Here is a 23,637-nt window from a genome sequence, read left to right on the forward strand (position 1 = left end):
TTGGCAGCCTTAACATGCTCAAAAACTTGTGACAATTTACACACACAGCAAAAGTGGTAAAAATCATCAAGTACCCTGCACAGTGTGTTTCAGCTACAAAAAAAGATCCCACTCACTCAAACTCTTAACCCAACAGAAACTCCAGTATTTTCATTTTAAGTTCATATCTAGATGTATTTTTTTAATTTCCAGTGATTTTTCTTGGATTAACTCCTTCCTAGGTTGAATCTGATCCAGCTCCAATTTAGTGTAAACAAGAGGAGACCTATCCCGCTGTTTGGGGCCCAACTAGGGACAAGAGTTGGAAATTAGCAATAGCTATATACTCTTAATGCAGCACTTCAGTTTCATGCGTTGTATTGAAACTATGTTAATTTGCATTGTCCCTATTAAATAAATACATTCAAAGTTATTAAAACCGTCCTCATTACTCAAAGGGTGTGGCCTTGATGAGCCCTCATCTTTGCATGATTTTGCCATGAAAAAAGAAAAAAATGCAAGCTTGTCTTTTTGTCATTATTCTTACAAGAAAAAAGAAAATTGATCTACCGTAAAACTTCAATTAATAGCCTCAACTTTTATTCACTTCACTCTATGCAATGGCACTGCATTTACTTGGACAGGTGTCAATAAGAGAGCGGCCTTTGATTACTTTCAAACAAAACTCGAGCACAGCCAAGACGGGGAGGACTAGAAAACATTTAATTTAAAGCAGGAAGAATATTTAACTGCACATAGTCAGGAAGAGATAAACAAATGAAGTTAGAAATCACTCATTGATTGTGATATATAAGACAGTACGTCCACCTGCTGCACGGCTGGTCCACATACAATCATCATTATGTCTTTCCTGGACAGAAGTTTAAGTATTTTTTGAGCCAAATTTTTTTATTCAACTAATCCACTCACATTAATAGTCAAAACATGCAGCTACACTAGGCTACTTATAGGGACGAGATGGAGATGAGCTTTTATTGGATGTTTTAAAGGAAATAGTACTCATGTACTACATACTCATCACTGGGGGGTCTGTAGTTTTAAGTACATTCCCAGATACATTACAAGAAGTATTTTGATTTGATGTTTATTATTACGATTTCCAGACACCATTGCAAAACATTTTCTCACGAGGAGAAACGACACGAACAGCACACATGTAATATTGTTCTGCTAAGCCAGGTCTGTCAGACCGGCCCATAGGCTTGGTATCGTCAGGATGATGCTAAAGTCAGGGACATGTTACCCTACCTACTCTACCTAAAAGCTTGTGATTAGACACGATAAGAATGTGACATCAGACTGATTGATATTTTATAAATAAATAAATTAGCCGGGGGGCGGCAGTAGCTCGATACTTGACTTGGGTTGGGAATCAGAGGGTTGCTGGCTCAAGTCCTGGTGCGCACCAGGTCTGGAAATTGGTCTGGTAGCTAATTAGGTGCCAGTTCACTTCCTGAGCACTGCTGAGGTGCCATTGAGCAAGGCACCCCCCTCACAAGCTCAGGAGCGCTCGCTGTGGTCAGCCCCCCTCACTCTGACATCTCTTCATTTGTGCATGTGTGCGCTGCATAAACCCAAAACCTGCAGACAGGTGTTATCCTAAAATGTCAAATTCATTCATCTATTAAAATAAATTGAAAGAAAAAGAAAACATGTTTGTGCTCTGAGCAGTCTACAATCAAAATGGCAGCATAATGACTTCAAACCTCTTCAGAAATGATATCCACTGGTGCTGATAATCTATTGACTGAATGTTTAAAGTCGCTACAGTCCCTGACATTTCCCGTCCTCCCAAGAACTAAAAAGCCGGTCGATTTCTTTTTTACCTGTAACTGTTGACCCGGTCCGCACAGTGGCCTTGGTTCTGGCATGGATTTGAGCTGCACTCATTGGTGTCAATTTCACACCAACTTCCTTCAAATCCTGAAAGATAGATGAGATGGTCATGGATCAGCAAGCCCCACTACATCCTGGAAACGTCAGGGCGGCTGATAACAAAGGCCCCAGTGAATGCCATTTTAATGGAACTAGTAGCCCCTGTAGCATATCTCATCTTCCAGCTCTCAGCACTCACTGTTCCTCCTTTGAGAGTGTGTAAGTCTAATAATACTTTAGTGCCACAGACAGATTGGTCTGAGGGTTAGTGGTTTGGGGTTTGGGGGGGGGGGGGTATGTGTGTGTGTGTGTGTGTGAGAGAGAGAGAGTGCAGGGGAGTACGGGGACATCTTGTTAAGTTAGGGTAAGAGGGAGAGACTAAGCCCAAGAGCTCTTTTGCCCTGGTTCATTAGGGGGTTGAGGGGCACGATGGCTAAGCAGATCAGCACGGATGTTTTGTTGTACTTTTTGAAGGCCGCCTGGGAGGCTGTGATGTTGTAGCCTGTCGGAGGGATTCCTCTGCTGCTCGATCTTTGTAAGCACCATGAGATGGGGTTTTTTTTCTGAACAAGTCAAATGACATGATGGAGTTTTATGAGCTAGAATGGAACAAACTGGATATCAAAAGTAAACTTAATGTACTGTTACATGGAAGCAAAACAAAGATCCCAGGGTTAATTAGCCTAGCACTGAATCTTAGTCACTTCTGATTATGCTGTTTATAATATTACACCACTGTATTCAAAGAAATGGAAGATTTGACTTCAGAGAGAAAATCTATTTCATCTGGATTCCCTTCTTCTGAGACTCTAATCCTAGTAAATTATTAATCTATGAATTGTAGTTTTGCTTTGAAGAAATGCAGTTTGTATAGAAGAAGAATGTGTTGGTTATATACTGTATGATACATTTGCAAAAATACTTTCACGCTCGAATCCAACTGGAGTGTAAATAAATAAATACATGACTGTGACTCTGCCCTTATGTATTTAATTAAATAGGAATTGTACATTCAGTCTACCAAACGCTCTGAAGAACGCCTTGTGCCGGTGATGTGAGCTAAATGAACGAGTGAACTGTTAAGGAGGAAGAGAGCCGAAGAACAAGATCGCAGATACAAGCAGCTGAAATGAGTTTCCTCCAGAGGACGGCTGGGCTCAGACTTAGAGATAGTGCTGATATTTGGAGGGAGCTTAGTATTTCATTAGTATGGCCCTTATAAAGTAGAAGTAAACAAAAGAATATTAAGATCATAGTTCATGTTCAAAAACGTCCCAACTTGTGATCAATAAGCAGTAATTAGGAGGGTTTGAGAGCAAACTCTTAGATAACGCTGTATTAGCTTTAGGATATGGTCATGTAGAATAAGGTACTAATAAGCTCTTAATAATTACTAATTAGCAGCCAGTATGCTACTAATTAGCATGCTAATGAGCAACTAGCTAAAGGTGAATAATATTAATTATTCATTTTATCAACAAAAATCTTATTCTAGCCTCCTTTATAATATTCAGTTATTTAAGAAAACATGGATGATGAACATGGGTTTGTAATTTTTCCTTTGTCTTAAAGTCACAGGGAGTTTGAGGGTCTCCTATATTTCATGTTATAAAGAGGGGGGTGTACTATTCAAAGCTCCGTCGGGGCAAACATGACTTTATTCATTTCAGTCCTTTGAAAATCCACCATACACCACAGATGGTGGAAAAATTAAATACATTATTTCTCAGTGTGGATGGATGCAGATTTTGGGAGGCATTATTTGCGGTTTTATTATTTGGCCAGATGACGCTCTGCACTGTTGATTATTTAGCTGCTGAATAAAAAATGGGACGGAGCTCTCTAGGCTACTCTTACAGAACATTTTGAATCAACTGAATAAATTAGATTGTATATATTTGTATTAAAACAAAAGAGAGACACATTTCCTGTACTACTAGAGGGATGATGCAGTGAAAAATAGTACGACAGAGGCACTGGGATGCAGGAACGAGGGGGGAATCCATGAGACCACAGAGAGCACAGAGCATCTGGTGAATTATGGGACGGCGCAGGTTTCCCAAGCTGGTCTGTCAGTCAAAACAATGGCGGAGGACCTCAGGGACTATTCCGACTGTCACCACAGCGTAATGCATCTTGTGCCACGAGCAGAGAGACTGGAGGTTTCTCTTTGACAGAGTACAGAGAGGGATACCCAAGGCGCGTCCTCACGTAGTCATTCCATCATCCGGCTGCAGCTACAGTGTGTAATCACTGCCGCCGCCTGGGAATGTCTCCGAGGAGAAGAAAGTGTGGGTAATCCCCCCGGTGGAAAGTGAACTAACAGTGATGGACGTTTCAATTGAAATGGGAGTGATGTCTTCATTTTAACTGAATGAATTTGGTTTGGACGGCTACATTCATGGCTATAGTCTTCTTATCAAACTTGCTGTCAGTCTGATGTCACAAGTTCTCAGAGGGGGTCATCATAAGTCATATTATCTACAGCTTGTCCCACATAGAGAATAGACTTCCGTCTGTGGTGACATTTGTGTGCTGTCAAACATCTAATCCCAATTCTTATGCGCTGATCTCTTAATCTGTGTGTCATTTTACTGCCAAAACCACAATTGATAATCATTCCAAGTTTGCTGTCAGAGGAATTATGCCGAGCAATTTTCCTGAAGTGTTTTGACTCTATTTGGTTTCAGGATACCAGAATTTAAAACTTCAAAACCACTGCAACAAAGCTATCAAGGTCAAGTCAAGGGTTCTTTCTCCCTCGGGAGAAATTTGTCTCGGATATGTGGAAATTGCTGCATAGACAATACATGGACCAATGAAATAAAAACATCAGTTATTACAAATGTGTAAAACATTATCAAGCGCATGCACACTGTGAATATTCATCCTGGGCACTGAACACTGGCTCATTTCTTGTTTTTGATAACCCGAAACTGCAAGAAAGAAACTCCTGCACACTGTTTGTGCAAATGTTTTTAATTCAATTTAGTCAATGTCACCTTCTCTGTCTTCAGTCTGTCTGCAAAACACAAAAAGTAACTTTTGCATTCTTTAAAGGAGCCAAATGGATTTTTTTTTATAATTAATTCTCTTTGATTTAATTATAAAATAGTTTTTGGAAATTTAAGTCATTAGAGATGGAAGATTTCTGAAAAAGCATTTCCAATAAAGCGACCGCCATCATTGGGCTTCTAAACACATCTTTAAAAAACCAGTGGGTGACGTCAATTAGACTATTTTTTATGTCTGGTATTATATTGAAACAAAGAATGCCAGATTGTTGTTTTTTTAAAGATATTAGATTTTTGGCCTTTTTGCCTTTATTAGATAGGAAAGCTAAAGAGAGACAGGAAATGTTTTGAGGAGAGAGAGGGGGGATGACATGCAGCAAAGGGCCGAGATCAGATTCGAACCCACGGCCGCTGTGCTGAAGTCTATTGCCTACATACATGGGGCGCTCGCCATAACTGCTAGTCTAGCGCCCCGGGATGCCGGATTGTTGGTGGTGTTTTAAAAATGAAAACGTGCAACTGCAATGTTGACCATTGTTTTATAAATACCATTAATATCCTGTACATGTGATATGGACAATGCATGAAGTCTTACAGAAATGAAGCATGATATGTTTGAAATGGAAAGACATGGAAGAATGACATGCATTATATCCTTCATTCATTTGTTTTAAAAAAATAGGTGCAAGAAAAGATCTCGAATGACGGATTTGAGTGCTGGGAATGGAAAGGTCTTCAGCTGCAACCGAGGAGGTTAACACTCACTTTTACAGAGCACTGTAACTAGAAGAAGCCCCAACTTGCTCTCCCTCTCACGAGACTCGGACTTGCCATCAAAAGTAATTGTGTCACCGTCCCTCCGTCCCTCCTCTGGCCTTCAGCCCAGGAGGAGCAGCAGGCCGACCACCGGCCTGGGACCCAGCTGCCCACAACCTCAAACAACCAGATCAGTGACACACATATGACTTTGAAACCAAGACGATTCTAAGAAAAGACTTCTCAAACTAGTTTTCCAACACAATAAAAGTTAGTTTCTTTGAAACCTGCAGCAGAGCGAGGGGCTCCATTACTATTTGGAAAAGAATAAAGTTAGAAACTTTCCGACCCTGCCACTATTTCTCTTTCGCTGCTACTTTTTCTCTGATCTGATCTTTCTCCTGATCTTATAGCTCTACCATTTAAAGGAAGTCAGGACGTCCTGATTGATGCCTTCATGTGTCTGTTTGTTTATGTATGTATTCAAATATTCTCTTACTTTCAAAATAAGTCTTTGTAATTATGAAGAACTTGTATATGCTGTTTTTTGTTAATCAAATGTTGAATGCACTCCCATGACCCCCAGCAGATTTTACATAATATGTGTTGAAAGGGCTGCGGTTTGATTCCCAGATTTGTCTTTGGGCAAGACACTTAACCCTGAGTTGCTCCCATTGCTTCAGCGGTGGCGTATGAATGTGTGTGAATGTGCTGAATTAATTCTGATGGTCACTATTACCCAGCAGCCTCTGCTATCAGTGTGTGAATGTGTAGGTGTGACCTGCGGTGTAAATTAATTAATTGATTAATTTTTGCTTTATTCATCCCAGGGAGGGGAAATTCAGTTTTACACTCTGTCTAATGAACATGCTACACAAACATATGCTGAAATACGCACACATGCACCAACAGGATCCTATGGACATGCATTAAAGGGGAGGTCTCAGAGTGAAGGGGCTGCCCACAGCGAGCGCTCCAGAGCAGTTTTGGGGTTCAGTGCCTTGCTCAAGGGCACCTCGGCAGAGCTCAGGAAGTGGACTGGCACCTCTCCAGCTACCAGACCAACTTCCGGACTTGGTCCGTGCAGGGAAATGAGCTTTGAGTAGTCAGAAGACTAGAAAAGCGCTATACAAGCTCAAGTCCATTTACTATTCATTTGAAAGCCAAATGCTACATGTGAAGGCTGAACATAATAACTTTTTTGAGTTCATTAGATTTCATCTTGTGCTGCCCACACACAAAATTTTCAACCCATGACTTATAGATTCATTTGTAATGTATAAAGCAGCCATGAGAGTTAACCAAGAATATACATCACCACTGATTTAAAAAGATCTCATATCTGTAATTACCTTCTAAAGCAAATCCCTGAGGTCAGCAAAAACAGTCAGTGGACTGACCAAGGACTTCCCTTTCATACAGGAGGATTTATGAGGCTCATAAGTCAAACATTATAAAACTGGATGTGCTCGCCATGATATATTTCTTGACATGAAAAATGTAGAAACACTAGATTGAATTTGCACGGAAAGCAAAAGAAAAAGAAAAAAAGAAGTACTCTGATCCATCTCTTGTTAGATGTAGATGTACATCTTGGATACTTCTTTCCATTCCGCTTACATAATTGATGCGCTGTCTTGGACAAAGTGCAGCAACAAAAAAGGCACCACAAGTTCTGTATTTTTTATTTTTTGCTGTGAAACTCTATCGGGTAAAAAGATCAATCAATCAACCAATCAATAAGTTCCAAAGAGTTCATAAACTAGATTTTTTTTTTTTTTTGCAAACATCTGGTACAGACCGACACATCATCATCCATTCAGTGTTACAGCCGTAAAACAATTCAAACAGCTAAAAGCAATCAGAATCCGACAAAAAAAACAAAAAAAATAAAAATCCAATACCACAATTTGCCTCCATGTTGTGTTTGTCATAATCAAAACACACGGCATGCCTGCGAGTCCTTCACATGCTCTGACTAACTGGGATACTGAATAAGCAGGTTAAGAATAGAAACTCTTGCGCACATGTAAACAGCAGCCTCTGCAGCTCGTTCAGCCCTCTGCCTCACACCTGGACCACCTCTTCGGCACCGCTAATGAAGGCACAAAGTGATTTAACACTCAGTTTATTTAAAATGTGTTTACAGCTGCTACAGACTCAGGGTGTTTTATTCATTATTTAGGAGTGTAGACTCTTAACACTCTCTCTCACAGCGGCGTGCACGCACTAAACCACAGATAGTGTCTGGCTTACACAACGCTCACAGTGCACAGTAGACATGTTTGTTTTTCTCATATTTGAAGGCTATTAAGTTGACTGATATACAATTATTAACCGTGCAACTTGTAATGTCAGCTTAATTAGTAAGTGTTTGTCAATTTAACAGTGTGAGGCCCAAGTTTGATACTGCTGTGTGTGTTTCAATATTTCTGTCACACACAAATAAAGAAGTTAAGAAACACCCCATGCCACCTGCACACACAAAGTACAAACTGTCACTTATTATTATTCATGGTTGATTTTAAAGGGACGGATGCAATTTAAATAGAGAAACTGAAAACTGATTGTTGTTCCATCTGCTTCTTGAACATGTTATCTGTTAAAAACCACCAAACTCACACGCATCACAACCACAGCTGCCAGAATAATCGGTCTCCCCACACCCAACCAAACAGAACTCAACAACAGGGCCATCACATTGCAACCTCAACAGAACAGGACATCCCACATCCACTGAACATGCACCTCACCCCTACTTCCCTCAGGATGGAGGTACAGAGCACTGAGGTGCAGGAGGGATCACCTTGGGGAAAAGCCTGATCCCTGCTGTAATCCTGAACAAAAGGCCTCGCTGAGCAGGCCAGAGCGGGAACTCTCGATTGTTGTTTAACTCTGTTTTATTTTGTACTCTGTGTTCTGTGTATTTGCTGTTCTTTGGTGGGAATTGTCTGTTTGGACAGAGACAGTGCTGTGAAGAGGAATTTCCCCATTGGGACAATAAAATCGAAAAGTCTTAAAGTCTAAAAAAACAGCCATGCAAAGCGTCTTACACTTGGATCAAAACATGCAACTGGCAGGGGCGCTGTTTGTCAACAGGCAAGGCAGGCAACCGCTTAGGGCCCCCTCAGGCCAGTAGGGGGCACCTCCAGGTCTGACACACCTGAAACCACAGCAGTGGCTCAAAAATGATGCAAAGTCTGCAATGACAGTAGGAAACCCCTCTAAGGTGGCGCCACCTGACAGCACTCACGCTTGTCAGCCGTTGCATGCATTCTTGCTGTTAAAACCCACTAATGTCAGTGAAAGTCACCAGAGGAACATTATTGTTCAATAATGCTAATATATAATATCTGTAAAAGAAAAAAAAAAAAAGGTTCACATTTGACATAATGTAGATGATTGATCATTGGAGGGAATTTTTGACTAGGGCACCAACAGACTGTAGAGTCACCACTGGCAACCGGTTAAACCAGGAATGTGCTGAATGCTCGAAAGAGAAGAGAAGTGTGAAGAGCCATGAGGGAAAAAAAGCCTGGGTGCAGGTGTGCTATCTCTGAGAGCTGCGCTAAAGTTAGTCACCTCTAAAAACATGACCTAAAATAAAGGAAATACATGAGCTGGCCGCAGTTGTGTCATCTGCACTTTAAAACCATTAGTACTTCTCGGCATTAAAAAAAAAACATGGCAAGAGGATCATCTAGGTTCATTTTGGAAGGATTTGCTTTGGTGAATTTCCTTCTTTTGCTTTTATCTCCTGCAGTGTGTGTAGGTCACTCCATCCTCTCTCCACACCGCCCAGATGTCATGATCTAAATGGAAGAGCACTCTGACTCCATACCAATTCAGACACACTCTCATCTGGGTTGCCTTGGGCTGTTGCTGTGTGCTCACAGCTATAAGCTTCATGAGTTGCAGTGAAAGCTTTTGTGACCGTTTTTTTTTTTTTGTGCTGCTGCAAGGTTTTGTCTCTCCGGCTAAACACCGGGCTGCCTTTAGTCGTTTGATTGGTGGAGCCTGCTGGGGGGTGCTACTTAGCCTGGCAGCCTTCCCAGCAGCAGACAGACACTAATCTAAAAATTACAAGGGTGAAAAGGGGATGAAATATATATTAAGGTTTGTTTTCATTCAGAAATTCTTAGCACTTAGCATTAAAAATTACATATATTGATGCATTCCTAGAAAGACCAAAATTAGCCAAATCGCAGTTTGCCTTCATTTGATCTGAAACGACACCTTTGCCCTTAGCTCTTGCTGCATGCATACAATTGGTATTCTGTCAGCAAGTGTCAGTCTCCATAGATTAACATCGAGCCCAGTTGGGTATTTTTTACCCGCTGTGAAGCATTCAGGGGTTAAACACCAGAGTGTTAGAAGCTATTAATGACTGGGGGATTATATAAAGGGCAAACCTCTGCTTCCACAAGGCGCTCATTGGGGCTTTTTTCAGCATTTTTTTTTTTTGATGCAGCTGTTGTTCTGGCTGGAAACAGAGGTCTCAAAGCTGAAATGGAAGAAAAGAAGCACCTTTTGCCCTCAGCAATGGAATATCAGTTGCGTGCCGAGACCTTTGCCCAGTGAACGGGCACGCTCTCACACTGAGACTGAACACCTGCTACATTTTAATATTTTTTCGCCTCTCTGTGTGGCTTCACTAGCAGAATATTAAACGAGAAAATACTTCTCCCATTGGAGCGGAGATTTGCATTCTATGAATGTTGCTTAAAATACAGTATGGTGGAAACCATTGTTCTCCTGGAGATTTCTGTACATACGGTTCACTCTAAAGACTGTGAGGCGTCTATTGTTGAAGCTTACTGTCACTGCGTGGACATATATAACACTTTATTTTCATTATAAATAGTGTCTGAGTTATGTAACTTCCAGAGGTGTGGACTCGAGTCACATGACTTGGACTCGAGTCGGACTCGAGTCACAGATTTGATGACTTTGGACTGGACTTGACAAAATCACGAAAGACTTGCAACTCGACTTCAACACCAATGACTTGTGACTTCACTTGGACTTGAGCCTAATGACTCGAAAATACACAAGGTTTTAATGTTATTTTAGGTCCCATATATCATTTCCGCGATGCGCAAAACACAGACGGAATCACAGAATATCGTGGGATTTGCCTCAATGTGGGTGTGATTTATTAAAAAACCCAACATGTTTTTAGAAAATATATGAGGAGTTTTATGTGCGTTTGGTGTACCTGCAGCTTCTCGCTGCTGCTCCTCTTCTGTTTGCATGTTACTCGACTCGGGACTTGCCTGTCTTTACTTGGGACTTGCCTGTCTTTACTTGGGACTTGCCTGTCTTTACTCGGGACTTGACTCGGGACTTGTAACCAGAGACTTGAGACCAAACAGATAGACTAATGCACACTTTTATTACCAGCAGGCTGGACTAATGTAACACTCTTCTTTCTGGCCTTCCTAAAAACACAACCAATCGGCTAACAGCTACGACAAAACTCTGCCGCATGAGCACACGAAAAGACCAGAAGGAGAGAACACACCTGTTTTAAAATCTTTACACTGGCTGCCTGTTAGTTTCCCTTTATTAGTTTATAAAGCACTACATGGCCTTGCACCAGACTACCTATCAGATATGATTTTAGTTCATGAGCCAGTTCCTCTCTTTTAGTTGTTCCACTGAGCAGGACAAAAACCTTTGAGATTTTTAAACACAGTCTTTAAACTAATTTAGTCAGTCTGGCTCTTTTATATAGTGCTTTATATAAATTCAAATCTTAACATTATTGTATTGTCTTTTTTATCCTACTACAATTTTAAATATTTTTCTCCTATGTATTAATTTTAATATCTTATTGTCATATTTTATTTTTTCATTTTTATATATATTTTTTTAAATTCTTATTGGTGTGCATTAGTCTCTCAGTGATTTTATAAACTAATTTTCCGTCAATAACTTTTCTGCACTCCTGTAAAGCACTTTGAACTGCAATTTAATTTGTCTGAAAGGTGCTATATAAATAAAGTTTGATTGATTGATTGATTGATTGATTGACATAACTGGCCGAATAACACTTAATGACAACATGGAAATCTACTGGATTGAAAGGTCGCACATTCTTCCTTTAAAATTTCTAATTGAAACTTTGCCTTCCACAGCATGCAAGTAAATGTTTGTATTTAATAGTCTTAAATGATTAGAATCATGATAAGCTACATTTTGATTATCTTACCTTGCATTATGTGAAAACACAAACATAATAAACATTATGTTTGGGTGATCTGTGGTATATATTTAGTATTTTTGTACAACATGTGCATTTCATCTCACATCACTTTCCTGAGAAAAGTTAAAAGGGTGAATGTTTTTCACATGTCATCTGGTTTATGAATTGAGACTCTAATCTTCTATAAGTCAAACTGTCCACCTCCGCTATAAGAGAAAAATCACTTTCAATGCATGCAGCGAAGGATGGACTCCTCAACACATCCTTGGCAACACACACTCTCAACACATCTCTTTCAACATCATATTAAGTATGTGTCAGTTCTTTTGCTGGCACCGTTTCCCAGAAGCTCATTAACCAACTGTTTGCTAGGACACAATCTCAATCTTGTGGAAGGTGAAGGCTAGTGTAGCATGCCATGCAAATAAAGGGGGTTTGTTCTCCATCTGGCCAGGAACACCTCTGGGGATATTCTGAGCCATGGAGACCAAATGGTTTTTGCATGTTAAGGGACCACACAATGCTTCTGAATTAATTCACTTTACTGGAAGAATCATATTTCTCCACTTCATGCAAAGGACCGGAGGGCGAACCGATTGTGCCCTTGTCAAATAGCTCACTTTTAGCACAGAAGTATGCCAAAGCAAAACCTGCTGCTCCAGAAAGGTCCAGAATATCAAGTGCTACAGCCACACACTGTTCTCTTTATGATTTAAAAGAAGGAGAGAGAGACATTATGACCCATCAGTCCAAACCCACAATCCATTCAAACAGCCTTTGAATACAAATCAATATATGACTATCTTACATTTTCATGATGCATTTTTATCACATCAACATGGTCACAAATCCTGAAATGGAAATCTAGTCTCTTTAAAGGTTGTGACGTTTTTATTTATCCATCAAACGGCCTCCAGCTTTAAAGGCCAGCTGATGTTCCGGTGTCTAACTATTTGCATTTGTACTATTCCCCACTGCACTGTTTCATATTCAGTCATGTAAATATTAGTCTTTTTTTATTATGTTTATTGTTGATATTTAATGTTGTACCTGTACATAAGAGAGCACAGTTCACTGAAGTTAAATTCCTTGTGTGTGTGTAAGCATACCTGGCCAATAAATCTGATTCTGATTCTGATTCTGATTCTGATAACAGCTGCGTTTAACCTGTGGTAGTAACCTCTTCTGAATATGAATTTAGGATGGCTATTTTTGTATAATTTGGCTGGATTAGTAGTCCTTGTTGCAGTTGACTTTCACCCTCAAAGAGTGTACCAATAAAGTCTCAGAACCTTTGGTCAATCATCGTCTAAAATTTGATATAAGACTCTAGGAACGGATGTGAATTTCTCAGTAAAACCAGTCCAGCTATTGTTTAGCATTTAAAGAGTTCAAGGGTGTGCTAGCGTGTCATTTCTTGGTCCATTGTATCCCTGAGTAACGCCTGATCATCTATTAAGTCTCAGTTCAACAGCAGAGGCCCAAAATGAAATTATTTTCTTGTGATTGACTTGACACTTTACAAGTGTTCAGAAGGACCGATATGATGTGATTTTTTTCAAAGGAATTGGTAAAGCCGAGCAAGACGAATGTTCAGATTTCTTTTTTCTTTCTAATGTAATAGTTTGATGTCCTACACATCTACTTCATAGGATAGCTGGATGTGCGAACACCTCCTTTAAAACTTTCTGATTCACTCGCAATTAACCTGTCAGAAGTTTGCTGAAATAAAAACATCATGATGCAGATTTGTACAAATTAAAAATGTAAGCTTTGTCAGGTCTGTCCTCAAGAGGAGAAGAAAACAACATTTAAAATGTTTGTTGTCGGATGGATCTCTTCTGATGCTTTTCAGTTAGTCTGTTAGTGGCTTCTGCGACACGTCATCGAGCGGATTTGTAGCTGAAGTTGAAATGTTTGATCTGTGATTTATTGATATCTGCACTTTAAGCAGATATCTGTTCATAGAGACAGATAATTCATTATTAGAATGCTGCAGTTTCCACATTTCTATGTAGAATCTGTTAAAAGAAGTTGATATCAGGCTGTCAACATGTTTATTTCTGCTGTCAATGCACACTCGAGGTACTGCTCTTTCATCATTAGCTTCATTTTTCAACACTGGCGGTTGCAGCTATTGATCAAATTATTTTCCTAACTTCAAAGAAAAATGCTTCCATTTCACCTGTGTACATTCTGAAATGACTTTAGAAGGGGAAAAACACATCTGTTTGTAAGTGTTTGTTCCTAGACGGTAAGGACACAGTGTAAGACAGAGTTGGAGGGCATCCAGCAAAGGTTCCAGATCACTTCTTAACCCCGGCATGTTGCAGTTGACTTCAGCAAGGTGAGCGAGGACACCCAGGCGTTATCGATTGAGTAACAGGACTCTGAATCTGATGTATCTCTGCGGTGTGCTCTAACCTGTGTTGAGCGATGCTACGCGTGTTTGTTTCATTTGTTGCGGTTGTCGGCCGGTAACCCCTCAACCCCAACCTCTACCCCAAATCTCCCATTTTCAGGTTGCTCTTCTATCAGGTTTGTCACTCCCTGCTGAGGCGCATCATTAGGAGGAAAGTGGAACATCTGTGCCGGTCGGGGCAAGATGACTGAGGCCTCCTGGCCAGAGCCTCAGCGGAGAGAGTCACAGCGAGGGAAGAACAAAAACTTCCTACAGGAGCCCTCTGCATTGAAGAGAGGATAACAGCTTCCCTTATACTTCTCTTTCAAGAGGACTCTTTCAGCTGGCTCTGGTTTAATTCTGGCCTCCAGCTTCTCACGGCATACCTTTGTAGACAAAACTCATTTCCATTGTGGCTTTGTTTTACAAATCCCTTTAATGCTTCTCCCAGTAGGAAACTTCTAATGGCTGCCTTTTAGTTCCTGCTGAACTGAAGAGTAAAGTTGCCACGTCACCCTTTTTTTGGGAGAGTGATACAGTCGAGTGAAGTGTCTGGGGAAAACTATGGCTGCACACTTTCCTTCATAACACATCCAGTACGGCGTTTAGATTATTAAAACCCACTGCGAAAGAGCTTATCTTTAATAACAGACGACTATCAGATACTGCCATGAGACTGGTCATGAGACGTTTGCTGCGACCGTCGAATATCACAGTCGTACTTTTTATTTTCTCCTGGGTATTTTTCTAGTCTGATAATATTGCCTCTTCAATCAACAACTAGCAGAAGAAGAAGCAGGAAGCCGACCACATAACCAGAAACACTGATAAAGTAAAAAGCAAATACTGATTCTTAAATGGTGAAGCTTCCTTGAAACAACATGTAGCCTTATACAGACAAACACATTTTTATCGTAAGGCCGTCTTCTAATCCTTGTTTCATCCAGGATGTTTTATATGGTTTACTGTTAACTTTAGCCGCGCTTTGTCTCGGTTGTTTCTCTTTTCTCTGTTAATTGGATGATTGCTGCATTGTTGTTTTAATTTTTTATTGTTGTGTATTTGACTGTTGGGAATTTTTCCTGTAAAGCACTTTGTGACGTTGGTTTTGATAAGTGCTTTATGAATAAACTATTATTATTATATTATTATAATGAAACTTAATTTGAGTATATTTGATCTTTTTTGTGACTGATTAGTATGAATATTAGAAGAAGATTTACTTTATTAATCCTGCGAGAGGAAATCACATTTTACACTGTATTTGAACATGCTACACACACACAGACTGAAATACACACACATGCACAAACAGGATCCTATGGACATGCACTAACGGAGAGATGTCAGAGTGAGGGGGCTGCACACATGAGCGCTCCTGAGCTGGTGGAAGGGTTCGGTGCCTTGCTCAAGGGCACCTTGGCAGTGCTCAGGAATTGAACTGGCACCTCGGCTGCTACCACTCCAATGTGCAAATTTTTGGTCCGACTTGAACTGTCAACCATCCGCTTCCCAACCCAAATCCCTTCAGACTGAGCTCCTGCTGCCAGTCTATAACAAGAATCATACCTCTTAAACGTTTTTAAACTGGTTGAAAAGGAGTATTATATTTGTCCCTTAAGACTATTTAAAAGGTTTCAAAATGGTTCACAGGTAAACCTAAAAAGTGCTCTCTGTTACAGCTATGTAAAACAACACTAAGTCATCCAAAACCTAACTTTGGGCTTTCTGTACAGCATTTTAATATTACTTATCCTCTTACACATAGACCAATAAGCAAAATATGTTAATGCAATGAGCTCATGCTGGCTGATACTTATGCCATGCTGATTTATTGGTTTAGCTGTAATGTAAACATAACATCATAAATATGCATAAACCACTGCACTGATTTGTTCGCTATCCTGATGACCCTCTGTCCGACTTTACATATCAATGCAATCCTGTCAAAGACAATGAAGTGAAATCATCCTCTGACCTTATAATCATCATCCGCACTTCAATCACCTCTCTTAGTGCAGAATAAACTCCAGGTCTAGACACCTGATCATTTCCATTATACCACCTGTTTAACACGATCCCCCATGTCTACTCCACCCTGAGGCGTGTTTTCACAATGCTGCAGCCATTAAAGGTTTCCAACTGTGCCCATGTATAAGAGCGCACACTGACTTCAGTGGAGTGTGGATCGTGTAGATTCCACTACTCTGCATTTACAATGTGCACCACGGCACGCTGGGCTCGACGCTAATTATGCACCGCTGCTGTAAGCAAATGACAAGTTTGGAATTTAAATGCATGTTTTGTTTTGCACAAGGGATTATTTTTAATCCTTTGGAAACTGAACTCCTGCAGGCAGCTGTTTTATACAAAATTATTTATAAATCGATCGAATATAATAACTCAAATAGCTTGAGGCTGTACTCTTTTGCACCAGACTTTTCTTCTTCTGCTGAATCATGTTGGCGTTTTATAGTTGACATACATGCATTGGACATTTTTGATACTTTTTGATACTCATTTTATGATCGATAGAATCAAAAAGTACAGAAGCTTTGAAGAAACTTCAGATTTTCAGACATATTTTTAAGCTGCTGCAAAAAGAACAAATGGAGCAGTGTCTAAATTGCACACATTAAAAGAACTCCACGTTGTATTTTGAAATTTTCAGTCAAAAATTAGGCAGGGACGATTCAGTGGTAGCGGGATATTAATTGAGACACGTCCCTATTATACAGCCCAAACGCTCTTGGCTGTTAGGTGAAAATCTGCAATGCAGAAAACTTTTTACTTCTTCATCTCTTTACACTTTTCTACCTCTATGGAAGTTTTGGCATCACCTTTTCTGTCGACTGGAGTGATTACAACACACTGCTCCCCTAACATCGGCGTAGTGGATATAATTGCAGTTGAAGATGATAAATTCACCAAGAGTTGTCTTTGGTAATCTGTCGTCTTCACAAAAACACTCATAAGACTTTGGGGGGGGGGACACTCACTTATGCTGGAGGCTGCCGCATCAGAGTTTTACCTGCAGCAAAAACTCTGCAAATAAGTTGCCAAACATATTTGTACAATGCAGAAAGTGTGCAGGAGTTTGCCTGCAATTTCTGGCAATAATAAAAACATTAATTAACCAATAAAAAGCACCTAGGGCTTGGATTTTTGTTGCCCTGGTACTGAAACAGGAATCGATATCCTTTAATTGCTAGAATCACATCAAAAATAAAAAATAAATCTGATTTAGTGACAACTGTGTCGATGCATTGGTTCAACATCGGTATGGGCTGATACCGGTCCAGTGGACAGACATCGGCACATCTGTAAATACTGTGGTATGAACCTACCTGAGTCTATCAGCAGCTGATTTTTATCTGTTGGGTCGGATCATTTTAATGCTGACATCTAATACACCCAACTTCACTATTTCTGTGGTCAAACATGAAGGATAATGTTGGCATTGTGGGAGTCTTAAACCAAAAGAAGTTGTGAAAAAATATATTGGTAATCAGCTGACTTGTTGTAAACACTGATATCTGTGTGGGCCCTGATTTTCACAAATAGATGCATCTCTTGTGACAACCCTTCAAGCTACTCGCAGGACATTTCTGTTTGCTCAGTACGGTTTAAATCCATCAAAATGAAAACCTGATAGCTACAGTATTACCTTTAAAACTTAATCTTGTTACTTGTTAAAAATGTTACATACATGTAAAGAATAAGAACTCAGAGATAGTCCTGCAGGAAATTACATTACAATAAATATGACCAACAATATGACTCGTGCCATTCAATTGCATAATGAGTTAATAAAAAATGATTATAACTACAAATCTAAAAGATTCACAGAGCTTAAATCACTTTGAAAGTCATTAGGACAAAATGTATTTTTCCACATTTAGACAAAAACTATTGTTATGTTTTATGTTTTTAATAAGCATAATCTACTGAAAATATGTATATTGTTTTATTTACCCATTAACTGACCCAGTTTCAATCGTCGTAACAATTGCAGTTGATGGGATTTCGTTGCCTTTTTGGCTCACAGCACAGATTCTAGTTGTGTAAAAGTCTTTGAAGATGCTCCAAGAAATGACATCACAAGTCCCGACTGCTGCCATACTGTATTAAGTGCCAATTAAACAAGCAGGCGCATTTCAATGAAATATGGTGTTATCATTCCATGTCATATTAACGTATATGAATCAAACTCATTCTCCTTAATTAGGTACCTCCACTCACACAATGCAAAGTGGCCCAAACACACACTAAAAGGCTGAGGGTAAAGAGGCTAATTGTGGAGGATTTTCATGACAAGTTAACCTTGATAACATTCACTGCGTGTCCCTCTTGACTGTGTGGGATGAGATTTGCTTATGGCTCTAAATCTTGCAGACATAGGCAGACAAATTCTAATTTAATTAGGTGTGGGAATAATGTAAGGCCTACACCATTTTCCCTGACAAATAACCTACACACTGAGTGGAATAACAAGTCTGTAAAATAGTTGGCGCTGGAATGGAGCCATGTGTTGTATAAGAGCTCCGTGGTGTAAGCTATGTAGGATGGATTTATGGTGAATAATAATGGAGTAGTGAGTCACAATGCTTGTGTGAAGTGAAAAAAAAAAAAAAAAAACGACCAAGCCCACGCAGAGCTCTTGGTGTAATGTATGCAGCCAGCGCCTAATTTCCTATTCCTCTCCAAGGAAGCTTCAGAAACTCACCCAGTTGCTCTATTTATATCTGGCAACATCTTTTCATCTCCACGCTGAAAGAGCCATTAGGAAGAGCGGAAACCTGAAGCATCTTAACCTGCACTCTGATGGCTGTGGATGTTAAAAACTCTTCATCATTTGCAACCGTAAAGCGAAAAAAGAAGCACTTATTGATAAACCTTCCAAACGGTCACTTCAACAAAGAAGGTGGTCAACTTAATTGCCACACTACTAATGTGTTGTTTTCTATTAATCTGGACGCGCTTGAAAATGAGATAGATTGTCATGTGTGGAATCCTAGATGCATCAGTATGTGTTTATATGTGTGATCTGAAGTCTGAAGGGGATGTGTATGTCTGAGTCATTTATGAACGTTTGTGAGGTGGTTGTGCAGGAGAGAGAGAGGGAACAAGTTCTGCACAAAGTCAGTTGATTCATTCTTCTGTGTGGGTTCCCACAGTAAATATTTAGCCGTATTTTGGTCGAACATTCCTGTTTATGCACCCACTGAGCATTTGACTAGACAGTGGAGAAGGGAATTGTGCTTCAAGACGGGTGGGTTGTTTTGCCTTGCGGCACACACCTACAAACACTGCATAAGAGGACCAGTAAAATGTGCTTTGTTTGCCCATGTATCTGCATTGTAAGTATCTCTGAATATCCTTGAGACGCCTTCTACCGATTAACCTTTGAACCTTTATATAGAGATAAGTCTGTCAAGGCCTACAGTGATGTATTAGTTTATCCTAAACACATTTCTTTAGGTTTCTTCAAATGCTTCCTACACTTATGATTCTATAAGGACTATGCTCAAAGTAAGAATTGACATTTTTGCAGACGAACAAAAAGTATAAAACATTTGAAGTCTAACGTGACATGAAGGAGATGATGATGCACATGCAGACACATGCAGACAATCAGATCCCACAGAAATAAGAGTTTGAACCCAGGAGGGCGGTGTGCACAACAATGGAGGAGGTGGACGAGGAAGAGGAGGAGGAGAAGCATGAGGACAAAGAACAAGAGGACGAGGGAGGAAGAAGAGGAACAGGAAGCAGAGAATGAGGAAGAAGAAGAGTCAGAGGAGATGGTGGAAGAGGAGAAAGAAAGAGGAGAAAGGAGGAGGACACAATGCTTTCATCATCATTGTTTTTCTAATTTTTAGACAGACAGGACAGTGGATAGAGTTGGAAATTAGGGCGAGAGAGATAGTAGGGAAGGACATGCAGGAAAGGAGCCACAGGTCGGATTCAAACCCAGTATTCCCGCTTCGAGGACTACAGCCTCTGTACATGGGGCGCCCAAACTAACCACTACCCAACCGGCACCCTAAGAATAGAGATTTTATCTCCACTTTGCATTTGCTGTAAAAACAGAAATATGCAAACAACCATCTCTTTGGACTTTTTCAACCAGACGTAATGTTAGGTAGTCATCAACAAACATAACATGATGAAGTTTGATCCTTTATCTGCAGAAAGAATGAAGGCTCCATGTAATATATTTCTCATTTTATATCCATTCAATCATCATGGATAAGACAAAGTATACTGCACAGTACTGCTCACAGGACACTTCAATCATTACAACAGAAAGCAGGGACAACAAACCAGCCACGGTCGGGGGTTAAACTGTTCTTGTGTTGGTTACAGTTACCAGCAGGGATCGAAATACGCGCAAGTAGAAAGCAGCTTCCTCTTGTAACAGGCTCGAACATGAACCTGCATCTTTCATTGATTTTTAGAATTACATAAAATCGCCTGGTACTTATCTGTTGTATGTTTTACAGAGAGGACCTTGGGACTCCATGATGTACTTGTTTGTGATCTGCTTTGAATATAAAATGAACTGTTCCTGACCTTCCAGCGGGCTGTGAGTGGCTGTGTTGTCCTGCAGCCAATTGATTTGAATTTAAATGGATTTTGAATGACGTGTGTTGTTAATTACTGTCTTGTAAAAGATGGGCAGATTGTATAAGATTACTCTTCTTTCTGCTGCTTTCCATTCAAGATTTGAGATTCAACGTTTGTGTTTACTTGTATTGTTTGGTCGATGAATGAAATAATGTCACAAATAAATAAATCAATATTTCTATAAATTCTCTGAGCCGTCTCTCCCCAGGTCCTTTTTATGTTATCCCCTGTAGGAGAGGTGGGCGTCGTTTGTTTCAGATAATCTATTCCCTTGACCAATAAAACATATTTATTGTGTCTTACTGTCTTTCATTACTACTGAACTGGATCATTTTAAAAACACAGAGGCTTAGGACTGAATGGGAAAGACTGCTTTATTTCATATGGCATTTTTAAAGATCGAGTGTCTGAACACTTTAGGGAGGGAAATAGCAAAACAAAATGTGACATGATTGAAGTGTCTGTTTTTTTTATCCTTTAACCACTTGTTTCTATTTATTTTTCTGCTCTTACCGTCTTATTGCTGTTATCTTTTTATTTGCTTTTAGCTCTTTTAGTTTCTTACATCTTTTTAAATCTTTGCTCCTCTTGGTCTCAGCTTGTGTTGTTGGGTTCTTGTGTTGCCTGGGTTCTTATGGTGGTTCTTATGATGGTTCTTATGATGGTTCGTGTGATGGTCTGGTTATATATGTCTTGTTGGGTATCTTGCAATATGGGTTCTTTTCTGTTGAATTGCATTGAATTATTTTGCAATTGCTATGTTCTTGCTGTTGTTTATGTTCTTCTGTGTTTAGTTTGCTTTGTTCTTGTTTTTGTAAATCTGTGTTTTTAAAGGTGCTATATAAATAAAGTTATTATTATTATCATCACGATACATGAGTCACGATACGATACCATTAGGATTTTAAAAATGTTGCGATATGCTGAGAATTGCGATACAAAATATTCTGATTTCACTTTTTTAACTGCATATTATGTCCACAAAATTAAACTAAATCAAGAACAGCTTTATCAAATAAGAAAACAATTCTCAGTCTATTCATGTCACTTCAGTTTTTTTATTTCTACACAATGTGAGTCAAGTCCTCAGACTGACTGACACGGTGATCAAAGTGAAACCCTGTAAAAAGGCTGCATGCACCTCACAATCTGAGCTGTTGGTATTTCAGTCTAATCAAACTGAACACAAACATGGACGAACGACTGAACCACTAAAGTCATTTTAACAATGCAACTTGTTCTAAATGAATTGTGCAGATTTGCTATTAATATGATAAAAAATATCGATACTTTGCGGCCATGAGATGATGTCTATTTTTATGACTATTTGTCCTAGTTGTTATTTGTATCTCTGCAGTGCTACTCTGGAAAAGAGACGTTGGTCCATCCTGCTTAAATAAAGGAGAATTAAACAATATATTCATTTGTTCTGTGTAGGAGCTGGAGCGGTCTGGGTAGTTTCATGGGTTGTTCTTTGTATCATTCTGTATCTGCCAGGTATGTTATATATATTACATGTAGTGTTTATTTCCATATTTATTGTTGTCCAGCATCCTTTTGTGTAACTCACAGTGAGATGGAGCAGGCTGAGAAGTTTCATGTGCTTCTTTGTATATTGTCTCTGCAAGCGTACATCACGGTCAATGGAAAAACAAATTCCATGTTAGAGCATCATTCAAAAATTCAACAACACAACCCACTGGTTACATTTTTGAAAGGGAACAAAAAGTGCAGAATAAAAAGACATCCTTGTCTGCCTTTGTTAAGAATTCTTCGGAAAAAGTGAGTTGTTGCTTTTTCAGAGGTGTCAGGGGTGAAGCTGCTGTGCATGGTTAATGCAAACAAATTCATTGTCTGTTGATAAAATAACCTTTTTAAGAAATCAGATACATTTCCAGGAGACGATACAAACCATGCATGCTGCAGTGCGACATATTTCTTCACCTGTTTGATCTAAGACGTGCATGTTTACAATGTTGATTAGTTTAAATTAAAGCGCAGACACTGTACAGGATGTGAAGGTTCAGTGAAAATGGTTCAGATGAACATGAGGGAGAATAGGCTTTAAAAACAGGGCACTATTAGTTTGAGGATGTGTCGGCGTGTTCACTCACCAGCTGGGCATCTGCAGAAGGCTGTTCCATTGGAGCGTGTCAGGCAGGTGGAGTTGTTCAGGCAGGGATTGTGGAGGGGGTCACAGGGGTCATAAGGCTGGTTGCACAGGGGGCCCGTGAAGAAGGGGGGACAGGTGCAGGAGAACTCCCCAGGTACGTCTGACTCCTGACACCGAGCTCCATTTAGACAGGGCCCCGAATCACACTCATTCACATCCTCCGCACAGTCCACAGCTGTCCAGCCGGGTGAGCACAGACACCTTGGATACGCAGGAGAGGGAGAAAAGACACCGTCATTTAAAATGAGAGCTAAATATACAACCACTAGATATCTAACCAATTACTCTACAGGTTTTTAAAGGTTATTGGTGACATTCTCTCTCAGACTACCAAACTTAAAACTGAGCAATCAGACATACTCTGAGATTCTGTAAATAAGAACCACATGGCATATACTATTTCTGTGATGGCTAGCACAGTGCTTTTGAATCTGTGTTAGCAGACACTAGGGGAGGGCCTTACTGTGAAAACTGATTGACGTTTATAGCAATTATTTACGCTCAAACTAGACCTGCACGATATGAGAATAACATGCAATGCGTGATAACAATGTTCAATATTGGGGTAACGATATTAATT

The 23,637-nt window shown here is 39.8% G+C and overlaps 1 protein-coding gene across 1 annotated transcript in view; it reads right to left on the bottom strand.

The window, feature by feature from the left end:
• The window catches only part of eys (eyes shut homolog), a 200,799-nt gene that overhangs the window by 104,474 nt on the left and 72,688 nt on the right, over window positions 1–23,637 (bottom strand). Inside the window, exons 24-25 of the mRNA XM_065959486.1 lie at window positions 22,999–23,258; window positions 1,827–1,923 (exon numbers count right to left, since the gene is read on the bottom strand). Of these exons, the coding sequence (XP_065815558.1) occupies window positions 1,827–1,923; window positions 22,999–23,258 (357 nt within the window). The remainder of the gene's footprint in view (window positions 1–1,826; window positions 1,924–22,998; window positions 23,259–23,637) is intronic.

This window comes from Labrus bergylta, chromosome 10 (assembly GCF_963930695.1).
Source record: "Labrus bergylta chromosome 10, fLabBer1.1, whole genome shotgun sequence".
Classification (NCBI taxonomy): Eukaryota; Metazoa; Chordata; class Actinopteri; order Labriformes; family Labridae; genus Labrus; species Labrus bergylta.